General features: G+C 50.9%; 2 protein-coding genes across 5 annotated transcripts in view; one reads left to right on the forward strand and one right to left on the reverse strand.

The window, feature by feature from the left end:
• Positions 1-1,206: 1,206 nt before the first annotated feature.
• On the forward strand, positions 1,207-18,587 carry CHRNA2 (cholinergic receptor nicotinic alpha 2 subunit). Its single transcript, XM_032790558.2, has 6 exons — positions 1,207-1,281; positions 4,696-4,740; positions 9,472-9,581; positions 11,543-12,422; positions 12,468-12,611; positions 17,114-18,587. Exons 2-6 carry the CDS (start codon positions 4,711-4,713, stop codon positions 17,237-17,239), a joined length of 1,290 nt encoding a protein of 429 aa, XP_032646449.2. The 5' UTR covers positions 1,207-1,281; positions 4,696-4,710; the 3' UTR covers positions 17,240-18,587.
• A 582-nt stretch (positions 18,588-19,169) lies between these two features.
• The window catches only part of PTK2B (protein tyrosine kinase 2 beta), an 86,531-nt gene continuing 83,768 nt past the window's right edge, over positions 19,170-21,932 (reverse strand). For all 4 annotated transcript variants that reach the window (XM_032790552.2, XM_075063567.1, XM_075063566.1 and 1 more), the window contains 2 exons: positions 21,645-21,725; positions 19,170-20,344 (listed from right to left, as the gene is read on the reverse strand). In XM_032790552.2, coding sequence (XP_032646443.1) covers positions 20,129-20,344; positions 21,645-21,725 — 297 coding nt within the window. In that variant the 3' untranslated portion in view covers positions 19,170-20,128. The remainder of the gene's footprint in view (positions 20,345-21,644; positions 21,726-21,932) is intronic.

Genomic DNA, 21,932 nt, shown 5'->3' on the forward strand with positions numbered 1-21,932 from the left:
GATGGTGGGGAGCTGCCCCTGCTCCTCACTCATGCAGCCAGATCTGATTGTGGTGACGTGCCGTCATGTTATTCCCACGGGCCCCCGCCCATCAGAGAGGGTGAAACCAAATACGCATGGCTGGGAGCTACGCGGGCACAAAGGCCAGGAAGGGACGTGCCAGCTCTTATTAGTGGCTGTGGTGTGAAGGGAATGCGAGCGGCGACTGGGGGGTGTCTGCACAAAGCCTCTCCGGGGAAAGTTCTGGGCTCTCTGCAGACAGACAAGGAGCAAAGAGAAGGTTCAGTGGGGGAAGGAAGGGGAGCCCAGTGGTTAGAGCCCTAGATTCGGTCCCTTCCTCTGCCACAGACTGTCTGTGTGACCTTGAGCAACTCACTCCGGCCCAGGTCCTCAAAGACTTTAAATCATGATTTGAGGATTACAGTGACTCAGCCAGAGGTAACAGGGTCTGTTACAGGAGTGGGTGGGTCAGGCTCTGTGGCCTGCGATGGTGCTGGAGGTCAGACTAGATTATCATGATGGTCCCTTCAGGCCTTAAAGTCTATGAATCGATGAGTCTATAAAGCTGCATTTTCTACCTTTGCTGCTCTTTTCTTTCCTCGCATGTGTCTGTTCATCTTGTTTTGCCTTCTAGGAAATCGGATTGGACATTGACACCAGCAATAACAGCTGTGCCAGCCAACCTCACGTAACTTCTTCTCTGTTCCCCAAAAGCACCATTATTGCCACCTGTGACATCTGCTACGAGATTGTTGGACTAGGGGGTGGGGAAGGGTCCTTCTAAAATCACTCTCCAGCGAAAGGGGACAAGGAATGTGGTTAAAATGAAAACCTTATTTAATACTTTACATTCCAAATGCTTTAACTCTGTTTTGATTCTTTTCTGTCTCATTAATACAAGGTTAAAAGGATGTTTAATGGTGTGTTTGCCATGGAGCTAAGCAGGCTGAGGTCTCTGCATACCACACCCTGAACCTCATTTAATGGTGGACAATGATAGGCTCATATTAACACGTTTGGCCCAGACAATCTCTCTGTATTAACCCAGCATTAGAGGAAGTGCTGAAGTACCCAGGCCAAAAGCAAACTAGAGAATCCGTATGGCTTTTTCTGTCTCCCATTGGTTCAGTGGCCATCCAGGACCGGACTCACACCCACGCCGAGGAGCGCCTCTTCAAGTACCTGTTCACCAGCTACAACCGTTGGTCCCGGCCAGTCCCCAACATCTCCGACGTCATCATCATCAGATTTGGGCTGTCCATCGCTCAGCTGATTGACGTGGTATGTGTGCGAAGCCGGACTCTAATTCTGCTTCTAAAACCCTCCACAGAAGGGTGGGACATTTATACTAGCAGCTGGGGTTACAGTGGGCAACTTAAGCATAGAAAGGGCTGCATCAGCCCTCATGCTTCAGGTCACATGTGCATCACCAGCTGGGGTCAGGAAGGAACTCCCTCTGCCCAGGTAATATATTGCACATTTAAGGGCTGTAAAAGCTTTTATCCTCTTATCCTTGGAAGTACGGCACTGAGCTGCAGTTCAGGAGCGCTGGCTCCTTTTCCGTGCTTTGCCATAGACTCACTGTGGGACTTTGTGCCTCACTTCCCCAGTTGTAGAATGGGAACAATGATACTTCCTTTGTCTGCCTTGGCTATGTAGGGTGCAAATGCTTTGGGTGCATCTACACAGCGCGCGGCAGCCTGCGGGTGCAAGTCTCGAGCCAGGTTTAACAGATTCAGGCTCACACTCCGGTGCTGAAAGGAGCTGGGGAGACATTCAGGCTCAGGCTGGAGCTCAGGCTCTAGGGCCTAGGATGGGGGTGGGCTTCAGGGCTTGAGCTCCGGCCTGAGCCACATGCCTACACAGCTATTTTTAACGCTATCCTGTGGGCCCCACTCTGTCACCCTGGGCTTTGATACTCACTGGCTGCATAGACGTATCCTTAGAGGCAGAGACTGCCTGTCACATGTTGTCCAGAAAGGACCCTGCACAAGACCCAATATTTGGTGATAATAAAGTCTGTAGAATTGGCCACAGCTGGAGACATGAAATTGAACTAGAGGAACCATTGATCTGTTCACTGCAACAATTCCTCTGGTCCGCTCGTCACGTAATTTCTCTCTCTCGCTTTCTGGACACCAAGATAAATGAGCTCAGCCAGGGACGTTTAGCGCAGCCAGTCAGCGCTGGCTGATGCAAGATGAAATAGGAGCCAGGCCGCCATGAAGTACTTTAAATGTAATGGCACTTACTGTAAAGGGGCCTCTTGTCTATAAAAGGAGTGTCAAGAAAACACAGGGACAGAGATAAAATGCATTGGGATGGGTTTTATTTAGTATCCCGTCTTCCAGACAAGATCTCAGTCCTCAGCCACATCATGCCAACCATGGCTTATTACGGCTGATGAAGTGTTCACAGGATGGGAGCCGGCAGGTTGTTAGCCCCCGTGCCCTGGCCAAATTCCACTTAACTAAACTGCCCCTGCAATTCCAGCTGGTGGCAGTATTCTTCTTTACTTCCTGTCCTAAACTGTTGTCCGGTTTTGCTGTTGGCTTTTAAATAGCTGTTGCACTCCACTCCAGAGGTGCAGCAGAAACTGATTCAGTTTAATAGATGTTTAAGGCCAAAAGGACCACTGTGATCATCTTGTCCGCCCTCCAGCAGAGCACAGGCCAGAAGAAGTCCCTGAATTCATTGATTGAACTAGAAAAACATCCAGTCTTGATTTTAAAATGGCCAGGGATGGAGAATTCCCACCAACCTCCTCTGCCCACCCCTCCCAACCTGTGCCAAATTGCTCCAGTGGTTCATTAAAAATTGTCCCTGAGTTTGTCTGGCTTCAACTTCCATATAATGGGCTTTCTGTTGCTCTGAAGTGACTCCAAAGAAACCGCAGTCAAAACTGAACAGCTGGAAGAGTGAAAACAAAGTATGTTTGGTTTGTAAAGCCCTTCAAGCCATGATAATCTCAGGGGTGGCTAGTGACACAGGGAAAGAAATTACTGTTAGTATAACTGGGCCAGATTCTGCACACCAGGATGATCCCTCTGAAACCAGCGGTAACTGATGTGAAACTGACAGTGCAGGGGGATTCCCGCATTCTGGGGCTAAGGTCATTCCTCTTCCATCAAGTGCCATGGAATCTTTCCAAGAACCACAAGGAGTCAGGAGCTCAGGTTTATATCCACAACACCAGTCTCCTCAGCCTGGCGGGGAGCTAGTCGCTTCATCTGGAAGCTGTTCCCTTTTTTCACTGAAGCATTTGAGCGCCTCTCAGTTAGCTCTATGCACTTCCACTAGGAAGTCTCTCAAATAGTCTTTCCACTACCTATCTATAAATGCACCCATCCCACATTAATCACCGTGATATTTAAGCACTGTTACCCCTGGAAAAGGGGGTAAACAATGAGATGGCAACATTTGCAGATGATGCAAAATTACTCAAGCTAGTTAAATCCAAAGCCGATTGCAACAAGTTTCAGAGGGATCTCCCAAGACTGGGTGACTGGGCAACAAAATAGCAAATGAAATGCAATGTTGACAAATGGCACAGTAATGGATTTGGAAAGCAGAACCCCAAATATGCACACAAAATGCTGGGGTCTAAATGAGCTGTTACCACTCAGGAAAAATCTTGGTGTCATTGTAGATAATTCTCTGAAAACAAACTCTAAATGTGCAGCAGCAGTCAAAAAAGCGAACAGTGTTAGGAACCATTAGTAAAGGAACAGATAATGAAACAGAAAGTATCATAATCCCACTACATAAATCCACAGTACGCCCACATCTTGAATACTGCGTGCAGACCTGGCTCCTCCATCTCAAAAGATATATTAGAACTGGAAAAGGTGCAGAGAAGGGCAACAAAAATGATTAGGGGTATGGAACACTTCCATATGAGGAGAGATTGAAAAAACTGGGACTTTTCAGCTAGGAAAAGAGACGACTAAGGGGGATATGACAGAAGTCTATAAAATCATGACTGGTCTGGAGAAAGGGAATAAGGAAGTGTTATTTAGCACTTCACGTAACACAAGAACTAGCAGTCACCTGATGGAATTAATAGGCAGCAGGTTTAAAACAAACAAAAGGAAGTATTTCTTCACACAACGCACAGTCAACCTGTGGAACTTCTTGCCTGAGGAGGTTGTGAAGACTAGGACTATAACAGGGTTTAAAAGAGAACTAGATCAGTTCATGGAGAATAGGTCCATCAATGGCTATTAGCCAGGATGCGTAGGGATGGTGTCCCTAGCCTCTGTTTGCCAGAAGCAGGGAATGGGTGACAGGGGATAGATCACTTGATGATTCCCTGTTCTGTTCATTCCCTCTGGGGCACCTGGCATTGGCCACTGTTGGAAGACACGACACTGAGCTAGATGGACCTTTGGTCTGACCCAGTAGGGCCATTCTTATGTAATGCCCATAATCTGTAACTACTAATGGGACGCCATTGCCAGCTAGTGGCCACACACCAAAAGGAGATAAAAATCTCCCTTTCTCCGTAGGCGGCATTGAATCATTCCTACCAGTTCCCGAGCTCTGGAGGAGGGTGGGAAAGGTAACAGTTGGGTCTTGTGCTGAACTGGCCCAGTGGAAGAAGTTGGTTTCAGGTCTGATGCTGGTTTTCTCCATTATGATCAAAGAAACTCTCCTCCTCTCTCCTTTCTCCCCTCCCCACCATGCCTCTAACAGGATGAGAAGAACCAAATGATGACCACAAATGTCTGGTTGAAACAGGTGAGGGATAATTTCCCTTTGGGCTTGCTGAGAGGGGAGGTGGGTTTCCCAAGTCACAAGGAACCCCTCGGGGCTTAGGAATTTGATTCAGAGAAGTCCCTGGTGGCTCTAGTCTAGCTGCACTTCTTGGGGTTAGAAACTTCATGAGAAGACCCTTTGATGCTGGATTTCAGCCTCGTCTCTCTGATCTGGTTGAAACCTGAGAGATAGGATGCCCCAGGGGCTTGGCACTGGTACATGGTGACTTTACCTGTGTAGAGATGGCTGAAATCTAGCCCATGTGAGAAGTGGCTGGAAGCTGTCCCCATCACACAGCTGCTCAGAATTTGTGAACCAGGTTGGTGGGTCTCAGCCCAGGTCCCCAGGGATGGGCACTGAAAGGACCCCAGTGACAGGTCTCCTAGACTCATAGACTTTAAGGTCAGAAGGGACCATTATGATCATCTAGTCTGACCTGCTGCACAATGCAGGTCACACAATCTCACCCATCCACTTCTATAACAAACTCCTTACCTATATCTGAGTTATTGAAGTCCTCAAATTGTGGTCTGAAGACCTCAAGCTGCAGAGAATCCTCCAGTAAGTGACCCGTGCCCCATGCTGCAGAGGAAGGTGAAAAATCTCCAGGACCTCTGCCAATCTGCCCTGGAGGAAAATTCCTTCCTGATCCCAAATATGGTGATCAGTTAAACCCTGAGCATGTGGGCAAGACTCACCAGCCAACATCTAGGAAAGAATTCTCTATAGTAACTCAGATCCCACCCCATCTAACATCTCATCACAGACCACTGCGCATACTTACCTGCTGAAAATCAAAGATCAATTGCCAAATTAATTGCCAAAATTAGGCTATCCCATCATACCATTCCCTCCACAAACTTATCAAGCTTAGTCTTAAAGCCAGATATGTCTTTTGCCCCCACTACTCCTCTTGGGAAGCTGTTCCAGAACTTCACTTCTCTAATGGTTAGAAACCTTCATCTAATTTCAAGTCTAAATTCCTAGTGTCCAGTTTATATCCATTTGTTCTTGTGTCCACATAGGTACTGAGCTTAAATAATTCCTCTCCCTCCCTAATATTAATCCCTCTGATATATTTATGAAGAGCAAGCATATCCCCCCTCAGCCTTCTTTTGGTTAGGCTAAACAAGCCAAGCTCTTTGAGTCTCCTTTCATAAGTCAGGTTTTCCAGTCCTCGGATCATCCTAGTAGCCCATCTCTGAACCTGTTCCAGCTGAATGTGATATGGAGACTTAATGACTGGGGGAGAGGGGTGGGGAAGAGATCAGAGAAGACTACAGAAACAGAGTGGAGATCTCAGTTAGAGGAGGACCCAGAAGAGAGGCAGTAGGGAGCTCCCTCTCTTTCTGCAAAGGACCTGGGGTAGGTATACTAAAGAAGACCACACAGACAAATCAATCACTCGAAAGGGGTCAAGGCACAGAGAGGCAGTCCTGAGGGGTTAATGTTCTAGCAGAGAAAGAAGGAGCTGGGAGGACATAAGTAGAAGCCAGAGATCTGGGACCCAGGTGAAAGGCTGAGTTAAGCACAGGTGGCAGATTACTCCAGTTTACAAGGTCATCCAGATCTTCCTGTATGATATCCCGTCCTTCTCTGTGTTAGCAATACCTCCCAGCTTTGTGTCATCCGCAAACTTTATTAGCACATTCCCACTTTTTGTGCCAAGGTCAGTAATAAAAAGATTAAATAAGATTGGTCCAAAACTGATCCCTGAGGAACTCCACTAGTAACCTCCTTCCAGCCTGACAGTTCACCTTTCAGTACGACCCGTTGTAGTCTCCCCTTTAACCAGTTCCTTATCCACCTTTCAATTTTCATATTGATCCCCATCTTTTCCAATTTAACTAATAATTCCCCATGTGGAACCGTATCAAATGCCTTACTGAAATCGAGGTAAATTAGATCCACTGCATTTCCTTTGTCTAAAAAAATCTGTTACCTTCTCAAAGAAGGAGATCAGGTTGGTTTGGCACGATCTACCTTTTGTAAAACCATGTTGTATTTTGTCCCAATTACCATTGACCTCAATGTCCTTAACTACTTTCTCCTTCAAATTTTTTCCAAGACCTTACATACTACAGATGTCAAACTAACAGGCCTATAGTTACTCGATCACTTTTTTTCCCTTTCTTAAAAATAGGAACTATGTTAGCAATTCTCCAGTCATACGGTACAACCCCTGAGTTTACTGATTCATTAAAAATTCTTGCTAATGGGCTTGCAATTTCATGTGCCAGTTCCTTTAATATTCTTGGATGAAGATTATCTGGGCCCTCCGATTTTGTCCCATTAAGCTGTTCGAGTTTGGCTTCTACCTCAGATGTGGTAATATCTACCTCCATATCCTCATTCCCATTTGTCATCCTACCATTATCCCTAAGCTCCTCATTAGCCTCATTAAAGACTGAGGCAAAAGTATTTGTTTAGATATTGGGCCATGCCTAGATTATCCTTAACCTCCATTCCATCCTCAGTGTTTAGCGGTCCACTTCTTCTTTTTCTTTGTTTTCTTCTTATTTATATGGCTATAGAACCTTTTACTATTGGTTTAATTCCCTTTGCAAGGTCCAACTCTACATGGCTTTTGGCCTTTCTCACTTTATCCCTACATGTTCTGACCTCAATAAGGTAGCTTTCCTTGCTAATCCCCCCATCTTCCACTCCTTGTAGGCTTTCTGCTTTTTCTTAATCACCTCTCTGAGATGCTTGCTCATCCAGCTTGGTCTACAACTCCTGCCTATGATTTTTTTCCCCTTTCTTGGGATGCAGGCTTCTGATAGTTTCTGCAACTTTGACTTGAAGTAATTCCAGGCCTCCTCCCTTTAGATCCACAAGTTCTTCAGTCCAATCCACTTCCCTAACTAATTTCTTAATTCTTTAAAGTTAGCCCTTTTGAAATCAAAAACCCTAGTCCCAGATCTATTTTTGTTTATCCTTCCATCTAGTTTGAACTGAATTAGCTCATGATCACTCGAACCAAGGTTGTCCCCTACAACCATTTCTTCTATGAGGTCCTCACTACTCACCAAAACCAAATCTAAAATGGCATCCCCTCTTGTTGGTTCTTCAACTACTTGGTGAAGAAATCCATCAGCTATCACATCCAGAAAAATCTGAGCCCTATTATTATTACTAGCACTTGTCCTCCAGTCTATATCTGGGAAGTTAAAGTCTCCCATGATCACACAATTCCCATTAGTGTTTACTTCATTAAAAAACATTAAAGAGGTCTCTATCCATATCCAAATCAGATCCCGGCGGTCTGTAGCACACCCCAAGCACTATCTCAGGGGAGGCTCTAGTAGCTTTCTTTCCCAATGTGATTTTTGCCCAGACAGACTCTGTCTTATCCATTCCATCACTTCTTATTTCTTTACAGTTAACCTCATCATTGATATACAATGCTACTCCACCACCTTTGCCTTTATTTCTGTCTTTCCTAAACAGCACATACCCTTCAATACCTGTACTCCAGTCATGACTACTATTCCACCATGTTTTCTGTTATCCCTATAATATCCGGGTTTCACTTCCTGCACCAGTAGCTCTAGTTCCTCCCTTTTGTTCCCTAGGCTTCTCGCATTAGTGTACAGACATCTTAATTTTTGCCGTTTGGCTTCACTGAAATTCTTTACCCGGTTAGGCACAGACATTCTACCACCAGTATCACCTGTTAGACTGGTATCTACACTAGCCTTCCTCCTTACGTCCATTCTTCTGCCCACGGCTGTATCCTTTCTTGCTTCATTTTCTTCCCTCTCAATGTTAAATTCCTGCATGGAGTTTACCCGGACATCTCCCAACCATCTCCCCCAAATTCCTAGTTTAAAGCTCTCAATCAGTTGTGCCAGCCTCCATCCTAGAAGTCTATTTCCCTCCTTGCTCAGGTGAAGTCCATCCCGAGAGAACAGTCCTCTGTCCATGAATGCTTCCCAGTGGCCGCACATCCCAAAGCCCTCCTTATAGCACCACTGCCTGAGCCATCTGTTAATCACCATAATCTTGTCACACCTTTGTTGCCTTTCTCTAGGAACAGGCAAAATCCCACTGAAGATCACCTGAGCCTCGATTTCCTTAAGCGTCTTCCCCAGTCTGGCATAGTCTCCCTTGATACGTTCCAGCGAGAATCTAGCCGTATCATTTGTTCCCACATGAAGGACAATCAATGGATTCTTTCCTGCTCCTGTTAGGATCCTTTTCAGCCTCAGATCCACATCCCGTATCTTAGCACCTGGTCTCTGAAGTGGCTCTGCCAGGGTAGGATTTAAAGCATGTTGATGGGACCGTCCATTGGGAGCTGATGGGGGTTCAGCCTGTGCTATACCTGCCCTATACAGACAGACCTTCACTCGGCAGGATTGCCGCCTGGGACCTTTCACCAGCACTGAATTCCCATCAGCGCCCAGATGCTGTGGGGATGGGCACTTTAGCAAAGTGCCTACTAATAATGAAGATGTGTTTGAAAAAAGAAAATCAGCTCAGGAGGAACCTCTTTAAGCTGAGCAGTGACCCAGGACCCCTTTAGCTCATATAGGAGGGGCCCAATCTTCAGGCACTAAACATTCGAGGGGTCCCATGATGAGCTGTTACAAGAGGATGCTGTACATCTCCTTGCAGCTATGGTCGCCCCACTCTCTCTGATGGCTGGATCCCCAGCCCTCGCTGGGCAGCACATCCATCACAGACCCTTCTTGCTTTTTCCTCCCCCAGGAGTGGAGTGACTACAAGCTGCGCTGGAATCCGGCGGACTTTGATAATGTCACCTCCATCCGGGTGCCCTCTGAGATGATCTGGATCCCTGACATTGTGCTGTATAACAAGTAGGTGGCGCCACTGCACAGGTACAGCAAGGCAAAGCCCTTAGGGATGGAGGGGGGTCTGGGGGGTCACACTGGGCAGTATATGGTTGGCAGCATCCTTCCAGGCCTGCCGCCTGCAGGCCAGGCCTTATGGAGACATTGGTCCTGATCTCACTTGCAGTTGCACCAACTGAAATCAGAAGTCAATGGGTTTACACTGGTGTATCTGGGAACAAAATCAGGTGCATGGTAGCAGGGAGCCAGAGTGAACCACACGGTCTGTCTGTGTCCAGCAGCCTGAGCAATAAATCCCCTTCCCATGCATTACTAGGGTGACCAGATCACCACTAAAATATCGGGACACATTGAGGTGCCATCAGCCCTGTCCACAGTCCACCCCTGGCTCCTCCCAGGCTCTGCCCCCACTTTGCCCCAGGTCCTGCCCCCTTCCCGCTCAGCCCCCCCGCCCCCGCAGCCTTGCTCATCCCCCAGCCTGCCGCTGGCTTGCTGCGTCCCTCCTCAGTCCCCCACCCACCGCTCGCCTCTTCACCCCCCGGCCCACCACTCACCCTACGGCGCTGACTTCCCCTCTGTCGGGTGGGTGCTCTCCCACCCCCTGCCTCGTCCCGCCCTTGCCCACCGCCATTCCACCCCTTTCCCCCAAGTTCTCGCCCCTGCCCTGCCTCTTCTCCGCCTCCACCCCTGAGTGTGCCGCGTCCCCTCTCCTCCTCCTCCCTCCCGGAAGCTAAGCGCTGCCAAACAGCTGTTAGGCCGCAGGAAGCACTGGGGGTGGGGAGGAGCGGGGATGTGGCATGCTGGGGGGAGGGGGAGAGAAGGAGGCGGGAGCTTGGCTGCAATTTTTCCCCACGGGTGCTCCAGCCCCGGAGCACCCACAGGGTCAAGGCCTCCCCCCTGCTCGCCTCCTTATCCAAATATCGGGACAAATGGCGTCCTGATCATACATTGATCGGGGCACGGGACAAAGGGTTAAATATCGGGAGAGTCCCGATTTTATGGGGACATCTGGTCACCCTAGGCAGTACAGCCCAGCCTCCCAGGCTATTTCCACCAGGCAGGCCCCCATGCCTCACCACAGCATGTTCCTGCTCATGCTTCAGGTTGAAATTTGTGTCTTGCTGCCACCTGCTGGTGCCTCTCGGTCGCTAAAGGAAATGTAATTCTTGACCTGGGAAGGGCCTGCTTTTTAATTAACGTCCAGCCTCATTAACAGATTCAGTCACGGAGCAACCGCATCCTGGGGAATTGGGTCGGAGCTGGGTTCCTGGGTTCCAAGCCTGCCCCGCGTCATTTCATGACCAGCTGCTTTGACAGACGGGGTCTTCATCGGCCCCAGGCCCGGCCATGAGTTCTCAGGGTTTCGTTCCACACGCTCAGCGTTCCCCCTTGGCATCCAGACAGGAACCTTGCTGTGCTCTGCTGCAGAGACATCTCGAGACACCCCCAGGCCTGGTCTCCTGCTCTGCGGCAGCCCCACTAACTTCTGCCTGATCTGTCCATCCAGCCATGCTCATCACCACAGTATCTGAGCACCTGCCCCCCGCGCGGAGTTGTGCTGGGTCACTGAGCCCGTCTGTTTTGACCCACCTGGGCACTTACATGGCCCTCTTCATCACACATCTCAGCTCCTCCCAAGGACATGATCCCCCCATTTCACAGATGGGGACACTGCGACCCAGAAGAGTTAGGGGTGAAATTCACCCCCGTGCAAAGGGTTCACTTTATCCCTCACACTGGTGCCTTGGCACTGGCTGGCCGCATGGGGTGGAGTGATTTGCATGGGGGCATGGGGGGCTGTAGCAGGGCCAGGAACTCAAACCAAGATCTTCTGATCCCAGAGCCGAGCTAATCACAGGCCCCTTCTCCTCTTTTACCGCTCCTGGTGGATTTGGTCTTGCCTCCTCCCTGCCCCTCACTTTCTCCGAGGCGCTTGCCACTCTAACCCCTGCTCCTCTGTCCTGCAGCGCCGATGGGGAGTTCGCAGTGACGCACATGACCAAAGCCCACCTCTTCTCCAATGGCAAGGTGAAGTGGGTGCCACCGGCCATCTACAAGAGCTCGTGCAGCATCGACGTGACCTTCTTCCCCTTCGACCAGCAGAACTGCAAGATGAAGTTTGGCTCGTGGACGTACGACAAGGCCAAGATCGACCTGGAGAGCATGGAGCGCGACGTGGACCTGAAAGACTACTGGGAGAGCGGGGAATGGGCCATCATCAATGCCGCGGGCACATACAACACCAAGAAATATGACTGCTGCACGGAGATCTACCCTGACATCACCTACTGCTTCACCATCCGGCGCTTGCCCCTTTTCTACACCATCAACCTCATCATCCCCTGCCTCCTCATCTCCTGCCTGACCATGCTGGTCTTCTACCTGCCCTCCGACTGCGGGGAGAAGATCACCCTCTGCATCTCCGTGCTGCTCTCCCTCACTGTCTTCTTGCTGCTCATCACCGAGATCATCCCTTCCACCTCACTGGTCATCCCCCTGATCGGCGAGTACCTCCTCTTCACCATGATCTTCGTCACCCTCTCCATTGTCATCACCGTCTTCGCCCTCAACGTCCACCACCGCTCGCCCAGCACCCACAAGATGCCCCGCTGGGTGCGGGCTGCCTTCTTGGACTTCATCCCCCGCTGGCTTTTCATGAGGCGGCCTCCAGTGCTAACCCCCTGGGATAGGCTGAGCGGGGAGTATGACCCGCCTGGCATCAGGCTCAGCACCTCCAGGGGCTGGCTGGAAACAGATGCTGATAACACATGGGAGGAGGAGGAAGAGGAAGAGGAGAGGAGGCACCCCGGACGTGCGTCCCTCAAGACAGGCTCCCATAAACACAGCGTCCAGTACCACTCCGGCTGCGGCTGCCACCTGGGCAGGGGGCAGGGAGCCCGGGCACCGCGCCCGCCTGCCAAAGGGGTCAGCTTGGGGTCGGATACCAGCCTGCTGCTGTCCCCCAGGATCCTGAAGGCCTTGGAGGGGGTGCACTACATCGCAGACCACCTGCGGGCTGAGGATGCTGATTTCTCGGTGAGTCTGCGCTCTGCTGGCTTGGGAGGGCCGGGTCCTGGCACCTTGGGCCTTTTTTCCCTCTTGCCATCGGGTGGAGTTTGGCCTATTTCAGGCGCCACTATCTGATGGCTCTTCAGTGGCCTGGTTGGCGTGAGTGGGTGGGAGTCAGCCTAGCTCCCAGCAGAGAGGCAGCCCCTGCATTGCCGCCCCGGGGAGCAGTCCCAGCGGAGAGGCAGCCCCTGCACTGCCGCCCTGGGGAGCAGTCCCAGCAAAGAGGCAGCCCCTGCACTGCCACCCTGGGGAGCAGTCCCAGCGGAGAGGCAGCCCCTGCACTGCCGCCCCGGGGAGCAGTCCCAGCGGAGAGGCAGCCCCTGCACTGCAGCCCGGGGGAGCAGTCCCAGGGGAGAGGCAGCCCCTGCACTGCCGCCCCGGGGGGCAGTCCCAGCAGAGAGGCATCCCCTGCATTGCCGCTCCGGGGAGCAGTCCCAGTGGAGAGGACCAGGCAGCGATGGGCAGGGGGAACTGGCTTTCCTCCTCTCGCCCCAGCGGGGTCCAGGATCCGGGGCTGGGGGCAGCCCTGTTGCTTGGGCAGGGTGAAGGGGACTTGCTCCGCTTGCTGTCCCCATGCCCCCAGCTGTCCAGCTGGCTCTGTGGTCTCCTACGGTTGTTGTCTGCAGCTGTTCGGTGACCTCTTGGTTGGTTGTTTCCTTGCCAGGGATCGAAGAGGTGGGGCTAAAAACAAATTAACTATTCCCAGGCCAGCGACTGGCTGACGGGAGAGGCCTGCGCAGTAACGAGCGGGTGATGCATTCACTTGTGGGACTCCACTGAGGCCCAAACACCAGGGGGCAGGACAAACATCTGCACTCAGCTGCAAAGCAGAGCCGCCGGCCACGGCTTGAACACCATTGACGCTCCTTGGGTGGCATTGTGCCCTGGGGGACTCTGAATTAGCAGACACCCAGGCTGAGCTCTGCAGTGAGGGGGACACATGCACCCCTAGCTTGGGTCTTCTCAGTGCTGGATTAAAGCGATGTGTGGCCTGGATAGACCATTTCTGCAGGGCCTCAGTCCTTGCTCCTGCATTTCCAGCCAGCTGGGCCAATGTAAGGCTCGGTTTCCCCCTCAGAGCTGGTTTTATTTGCCCCTGAACAGCAGTCTGAGGAGGGGAGTATTGTCTAGTCTCGTTGCTCTGTTCTCACACCACTTCCTTCAGGGTATTTATGCTCTCCTACGATGCAGGGGAGATTGTTAGCCCCAGGGAACTAAGGCACAGGGAGACAGACGAGGTGACTTGCCCAAGTAGCCTGTAGCAGCGGCAGAAATTGAAAGGCTTCCAAGGAGAGCGGGAATTTTTTCACCACCCATCCTCCTCTCTCGCCCTCCACCAGTACCAATTCATCAAAACCGAAACTTCACGTCACAGGGTCGGTGCTGACAAAGCTTCTGACTCGGAACATTTGGGGGAAAAGACCTGTCCCAATGTCCCACTTTGACATTTTCGAACTGGAACTTTTGAGTCCAAACAACTTTTTGGTTAGAAATGTGAGTAAAGTTAGACTAAAAATGGAATAAAACTTGAAATAACTAGAACCCTTCTGCCAGTTGTAGTCAGCAGCAACCAGGGCCAGGTTCAATATCTAGGGGTTCCCGTTCAACAATACAACACAGAACTGGCTCGAGCCCCCACCCAGCAATGTGGGACAATTACACCCCACCCCTGGGCACCTCTGAGAGGCAATACTTCCTTCTCACAAGCACAGAGTCCGAGTGTAGAAAAGAAACTTTTAATGAAAGGAGGGAAGTCACCTGACATTAACTTGGGAAAACGCCGCAAGCAGGATTCATAGACACTAAACAGTGAGCAAAACACTCACCCCCGAATCCGTGAGGCCGTGTCTTTTGCCTCAGATTTGTGAGTTCTACCACCAAAAGTTCCTTTAATGTGCCCCTCCTTTCTCTCTCCGCCGCAACCCACTCATAGTTGTTGTCCTTCGTCAGGGAAGACCCAGAGTTCAGAGGTGCATCTGTGTGAGTTCACCTTCCACCCTGGCTCACTCTCTGCCAGCCACCCTGCTCCTCTGTCCTGAGGTCCCCTCCCTTAACACAGCTTTTCTTGATCTCAGGGCTGGTCTACACTACGGGGAAAAATCGATCTTAGATACGCAAATTCAGCTACGTGAATAACGTAGCTGACGTCGAATATCTAAGATCGGTTTACTCACCCGTCCTCACCGCACGGGATCGATGTCCGCGGCTCCCCCTGTCGATTCCGCAACTCCGTTGGGTTTGGTGGAGTTCCGGAATCGATATTACGCGCGCTCGGGGATCGATATATCGCGTCTAGATGAGACGCGATATATCGATCCCGAGCAATCGATTGTAACCCGCCGATACGGCGGGTAGTGTAGACATAGCCTCAGCGTGTTAGCAGTGGAACTCACGCTAATGCACACTGGGCGGTTTTCTTGCATCACAGACACTACCCAAGCAGATCTAATTTTAGGCCTGGTTACCAGTGATTTCAGCTCTATTAGCAACATTAGGGTGATTGCACCCTCAGCAAGTTGCAGATGACTCTAAACTGGGAGGAGTGAACATAAGAAACTCAGAACGGCCATACGGGGTCAGACCAAAGGTCCATCCAGCCCAGTATCCTGTCTTCTGACAGTGGCCAATACCAGGTGCCCCAGAGAGAGTGAACCTAAAGGTAAATGATCAGTGATCTCTCTCCTGCCATCCATCTCCACCCTCTGACAAACAGAGGCTGGGGACACCATTCCTTACCCATCCTGCTATAGCCATTAATGGACTAACTCCATGAATTTATCTAGTTCTTTTTAAACCCTGTTATAGTCCTAGTCTCACAGCCTCCTCAGGCAAGAAGTTCCACAGGTTTGTGGGTGTGTAGATAAGCTGGAGGGTGGGCTAGATACAGAGGAACCTAGACGAATCAGAAGATTAGGCCAAAAGATATATGATGAGGTTCAACAAGGAAAAGTGCAAAATCCTGCACTTAGGATGGAAGAATCCCATTCACTGTTACAGACTAGGGACCAAGTGGCTGGCAGCAGTTCTGCAGAAAAAGACTTAGGGGTTACAGTGGACGAGAAGCTGGATATGAGTCAGCAGTGTGCTCTTGTTGCCAGAAGGCTAACCGCCAGTTTGGCTGTATAAGTGAGCATTCGCAGCAGATCGAGGGACATGATCATTCCCCTCTATTCGACATTGGTGAGGCCTCATCTGGAGTACTGTGTCCAGTTTTGGGCCCCACACAACAAGAAGGATGCGGAAAAATTGGAAAAAGTCCAGCGGAGGGCAACAAAAATGATTAGAGGGCTGGCGCACATGACTTCTGAGGAGAGGCTGAGGGAACTGGGATTATTTAGTCTGCAGAAGAGAAGAGTGAGGGGGGATTAGATAGCTGCTTTCAACTACCTGAAAGGGGGTTCCAAAGAGGATGGATCTAGGCTGTTCTCAGTGGTAGCAGATGACAGAACAAGGAGTAATGGTCTCAAATTGCAGTGGAGGAGGTCTAGGTTGGATATTAGGAAACACTATTTCACTAGGCAGGTGGTGAAGCACTGGAATGGGTTCCCTAGGGAGATGGTCGAATCTCCTTCCTTAGAGGTTTTTAAGGGCAGGTTTGACAAAGCCCTGGCTGGGACGATTTAGTTGGGGATTGGTCCTGCTTTGAGCAGGGGGTTGGACTAGATACCTCCGGAAGTCGCTTCCAACCCTGATATTCTATGACTAGAATTTTCAATTCAGTCTTTACCAGCTCTGTTACTGTGTAATGGACAGGGAAAGAGTCACATGTTGCCTAGGACCCGTGGACAGGACCCACACCACTCAGCACACATACCTATGCCCCCCGCCCCCCCTCACTGGGCTTTGGCGTCCCCACCCCCTGCCTAGCAAGTGCGGTTTGATTGAGGGTGAGTCCGTCAGTCGGGGTCTGCCAAACACAGTTCTGCTGCCCCTGGTTCACACTACAAGGACAACCACCCTTTAGTGCCCCTGCCCCCATAACAAAGTGACTGGGGATCCAACACTCGCCAAAAGCGATCATTTGGGCCAAGCAGCCCCACCGTGCTGCGCTCCCAGGCAGGGTGGGTGTGCCCATGCAAACAGAGGTGGATCCCAAGTCCTCTTCCCTGGCTCATCACTAGATGTCAGGGGAGAGCTCATTCAGACCCTACTTACATAATGTTTCAATAGACCTGACCCAGATTAGAGTTTGCTTGGGGGTTTTTTAGTTTGGGAAGATTTTGAGTTTTTTTTGTTTTTTTTTTTACTTTTTGTTGTGATTTGAGATGGGGTAAAATGTCAAAATGTCAAAACTTTTTATGGGATGGAAGAACCCTTCCCTGCCCACCCCAGCTCCCCAGTCCAGCCGCAGGCTACACCTGCATGGCCAACGTCTCTCTCATAACACAACAGCCTCTCTGCCGGGGCCTCCCGTGACCCTGTGCTGCTCTCGGGCCCCACAGCTCACTCTGACTCTTGTCTGCCTGCAGGTGAAGGAGGATTGGAAGTATGTTGCTATGGTCATAGACCGGATATTCCTCTGGGTGTTTATCATCGTCTGTTTGCTGGGGACCATCGGCCTCTTCCTCCCTCCCTTCCTGGCTGGGATGATATAGGGTCTGTGCCCGGCCCGGAAGGTGGTCCTGCTCCCAGATCTGTGCCCAGGGATGGCGAAGCGACAAACTAACCTACCCTGACTGTGGAGCCCCTCGGGCTTGTCCACACTGGAGGAACCTTGTCAAGCCGCGACCCCTTTTGAACTCCCGCTCGTCCCGGTTAATACCAGTGCAACACCAGTGCCAAAGCCACGTGTCAGCTGGGCCCAGCTCCAGCCGTGCAGATGCTCACACGCATTGGGTTTGTACCAACAAGTGAACGGTGTAGGGGAGTTGGGGCAGGAGAACCCTACAGTGAAACCCCAACAAGATTTTTTCTTGAGTCACTGAAACTGCTTAAAACGAAGTAGATCAGAATGGAACCACCCGGGGTGCTCTGTGTTTGAAATTAACATGCCCGTAGCTACCTAGCAAGGCAGCAGGTGCGCCTCCTAAGATGGGAACACATTGCTCATGTTGGTTTGGTGATAAGGTTCATTTCATACTGTTCCTCCCAGCCACACGCAGTCCAATTTATCCCCCAGGTGTGAACATAACCCACTGGACAAGGTGTGTTAGAGGTCTCCGTCTGTAGCCTGCAGCTGGGAAGTTCTAACTCTAGCAGCTCATGCTATTAGCTAGGGTGGTCCCTGGGTCAATTCCCAGGGGGCAGCCATGGCATAAGCACCCCAGAGTTAATTCGGGTGATTGGCACCCGGGTCAGCCCAGCCCAGGTGAGAGGAACCTCACTGCAAAGCCGTGCCTGTGTCCTCACTAGCACTGCACGGCGTGTGTGGGGCTCGGACTTGTGAGGGCATGTCCCATGGGTCTTTGTGCTGCTCTACGATTCTTCCCCATGGAGCCGGGAGAGAACTTACCTGTCCTTCCGGGTACACAGGGGGAATTGTGGGAAGGCACTGGAGGACTATCAATGGTGGGGCTGCTGAGCCTGTGTCCTCACTGCAAAGCTGGCAGATTCCAGGCTAAAGGGAAAGCGGCAGCTACCCCCTCAGCGGGGCCAGCTAACCTAGGGTGAAATTCACTCCAGTGCTCAGCGCTGGCCCAAGAACTAGTCACCACTTTCAGCTGTGTTCTGCCTGGCACGCCGCTTGCAGGTGAGAGCTGGCTGGAGGGTCTTTTCAAAGCAAACAAACATTTTGGGGGGAGAGGTATGGTGAATAGTCAAAAAAAATTGCTGAAACTAATCACAACAAAGATTTTTTGGTTTTTCACATCAAAAATTTGTTTGTTTGCTTTTTGGGACCCTGCCCCCTTTCCCATCTCCATTTCTCCAGGGGGAAGGGGAGGGGAAAAAAATAAAAAACAAAAGGTTTTCTGTTAAAACCTTCCCAAAATCTTTCATTTTGATCCATTTTAATGTCATTTGGCGTTTCTCCATGGAAAATACTCAACTGGCCTTACTGCAGACGTTAATGAGTTCTGAGAACAAACCCAGCAGGCTTCCTGGCCATTTTCTAAATGGAGGAAACTGAGGCACAGAGAGAGCGTGGCAAGTCACTGAGATCACAGAGGATCACACTGAGATCACACCCTGCTCTTTAATGGCCCAGCCAGGTGGCATCAGAGCTGAGCCTGGAACCTGGGCATCCCAGTTCCCCAAATCTAGCCAGCCAACTTGTATGTAAAGTCAAACTAAAGTTCTGCCTGGCCCAAGTCAGTGCTCCCATGGAGCTGTTCAAAACAGTCCCCTGAAGCCCAGTAACACAGGAGGGAAGGCAAACATCATCTCAAGCTTCAAATAACCCTCATGTTCCAGGGCCTTTGATGCCTGCCCATAAAGAATAGCCTTGATCTTGTGTCTAACACCCCACAAGCTTTTGCAGCACAAGGGGCCATTTGAGAGGAAGGGGGGAAACACAAGGGATCTTGCGAGCCCAACCTCAGCCATATAGAGTCCCTAACTCACACACCACAGAAAAGCAAAGTCACAAACTTTGTACATCATTTATCTCAACCAGAATAAACAGCTTCATGGGAATTAATGGCCACAGCCAAACCGTACAATTTTGAATTCAACCACAAACCAAATAGAAAGATTTTCGCCGTCGTTGTTGCTTTGCTGTTTTTTTGTTTTGTTTTGTTTTGTTTTTTCCCCCACACAGAGTCTTACAGAGAAGCAAAGATCAGAAATACCATCCCTGGGGTTGGTTTGTGTTTTTTAAACGTCAGAACAAAGGCTACAGTTCGGCGCTGTCCATGCTCTGGGATCGGTGCATTCCAGCTGCAGACAGGGAGTGGGGTGAGCGGATAGGTTCCAGAGATGCACAGAGATCACGCACAGTCATTAAATAAACTCTTCTATACAATGTACAAGAAAATAAACAGTCTCTTCATGGCTCAGTGGAACATTTCCAGAGCACCAGGTGTCTAACACCCAGGTCTCAGCCAGCAACGTCCAAACGCCCTAGTCTCCCAATGCCTACAAGTGTAACAAGGCAAAGAGGGAACCTGAAAGCCACCTGCACCTGTGAAATTCACCAGCCTCCTGTCCACTCAGAGGGTACTATGGAAGTAGAATTGATAAGAAAGCTCCCTGGCAGGGTTGGGACTGGCAGGTGGCTGGGTGATTCCACTTGTCTATCCCCACCCCATCGCACGTTCCCCACCCCTCCAGTGCCTTGTGTGTACAGGATCATCCCCAGCAGCACATTCTATAGGACACAGGAAGACAGCGAGTTCCCCACAACCATGCCCTGTAAAGGGGAGGGGCCAGGAGAGTCTCCGCCCTGTTCTCAGAAGACTGACACGACAATATACAAGACACGAGCGATTGCAGGGAGGGGGGGCGGAACATCGACGCTGGAGGAGATATTTAAAGCCAGGCCTTCTGGAGCAGATTCCTCTCCCATCTCCACCAGCAGCATGTCTCTCTCTCTCTCTCTCTCAATCTCACTCCAGAGCGAGCTTCACCAGGTTGGCTTGGACCTTAGCCTGGTCCACAGCGTCCAGCAGGTTCTTGGCGTCCACAGCCAAGGTGTGGGAGGCCGTCAGCATCTGGCGCTTGCACTCCTCGCTCAGCGAGGTGACAGCATTCTGCTGCGCTAGGCGCATCTTGTTGATCAGCTCGGCCAGGTCCTTGTTGAGCAGTTTCTGGGTGCCCTCGATCTGCCAACGCAAAACACACACACGTGGCTGGGAGCGTTAGAGGCAGCAGCGGAAGAAGAGCGTGAAGGACATACCCAAAGCTGGAGGCCCTCTAGTGGCTGGATTACATAGGGGATAACAGCCTACCACTGCTGCCAGCTAACGGAGTTAATCAGTTATGTGCACACTCAGAGATGACTGAAGTCGGTGCGATCAGTAGTTCCTTCCAAGACAGCTTCATCCAGGCCAGGATTTAGGAAGACCCTGTGATGTCATTAGGCAGCACAGCCTGCGCTAGTCACTCTGAGAGCGAGAGACAATCACAGGGTCTGTCTATATGCAACAGCCTCAGTCAAGAATCACCTTTATACTCATTACACCCAAGCCCTGTCTCCTCTACCCTGCCTTGCCCGGGGAAGACACATGGGGGATTTACCACCAAAACGTAAGTGCTCCCTGTTGAAGCTGCATCCTTGGATTTATCATTGGTCCTGACCATGATGCCAGGCTGAAATCTAATGCCTTCTCCACCAACCAGGCCTTCAGTTTGCAATCTACTCCCTTTGAACAGTGAAATCCTCTAAGAGGGCCCTATTCACTGCTGGCTAATGCTGCTACTGTGTGTCGCCAACTCTCCCAATTTTAATCATGATCCTTGCAATGTTTGATGATTTTCTTTAAGCCCCAGGTCCTTGAGTCATGTGATTGGCCAGGCCTCTCAGCTTTCCTTGACACAAATGCTGCGTTTCCAGCTTTTCCGGGAGAAAAAAGTTGGAAAATGCACCTCCTTACGGCTCAGAGAGCAGAAGCCAAATAAAAAGAAACCCTTTGTGCTGCTGTTGGTCCCATGACTTGAGGTGGCCTGACTCATGATTTTGGCACATTCGGAGCATTGCAAGAGAAGTTGGAAATAAATTAAAACCCCGGCTCCATCCATGTGGGATGAGCTGTCACCTGGCACTTATAAATAGCGGCTCGAGGAATTCTCTAATCAACTCTGTATGGCCCCTTGCAAGCCCTCGTGGGTGTCACTGGGGTGCGGTTTCTTTAAGAGCCAGGCCTGTATTGTACCACTGGCTGGTAGATGTAGAGTGCAGGGGACTGACTTCTGCGAGAACTAAGGCCCCTCGGGGAAGGGGCAGGGGGGGAAGGTGCCTTGTGCTGTGCGAACCCTGGAAGCACTAATGTCTGCAGACTGGAATCTGCTCCCAGGACGTGCGGGTGGGGAGAGACCATGTGCTGGCACCATCCATTACCCCAAAGGCAGGGGGTGTCCCACCCGACTGCTCTCCCCGGCAGTAGGGGGCGTGGGAGCCCTTACCTCTGTGCGTGATGCCATGGGCAGAACTGGCAGGATCTCGTCCACGCTGCCGATCAGTTTCCGAAGGGACAGGCCCACGTTCTGTGAAGGGGGAAAGGCAGCGTGAAAGGCGTCTCCGGCTTCAGCAAAAGCCTTCATTCTTAGTAACGACCTGGGCCTGTCTTGGCTCGGGACGGCTGCTGCAGAGAGATGCACTCTGGGAAATGTTCCCACTCTTGGGTCAAGACGACTACCAGGGAGAGGTGCATCTTGGCAAACGTCCCCTGCTCTTGGGTCAAGGCCACCACT

This window comes from Chelonoidis abingdonii, chromosome 3 (assembly GCF_003597395.2).
Source record: "Chelonoidis abingdonii isolate Lonesome George chromosome 3, CheloAbing_2.0, whole genome shotgun sequence".
Lineage (NCBI taxonomy): Eukaryota > Metazoa > Chordata > Testudines > Testudinidae > Chelonoidis > Chelonoidis abingdonii.

Coding starts and splice junctions, on each gene's coding strand:
- CHRNA2 (XM_032790558.2), top strand. CDS start 4,711: ATGATGACCACAAATGTCTGGTTGAAACAG. Junction 4,741..9,471: donor CAAATGTCTGGTTGAAACAG/GTGAGGGATAAT, acceptor TTCCTCCCCCAG/GAGTGGAGTGACTACAAGCT. Junction 12,423..12,467: donor CAGGCTCCCATAAACACAGC/GTCCAGTACCAC, acceptor GGCAGGGGGCAG/GGAGCCCGGGCACCGCGCCC.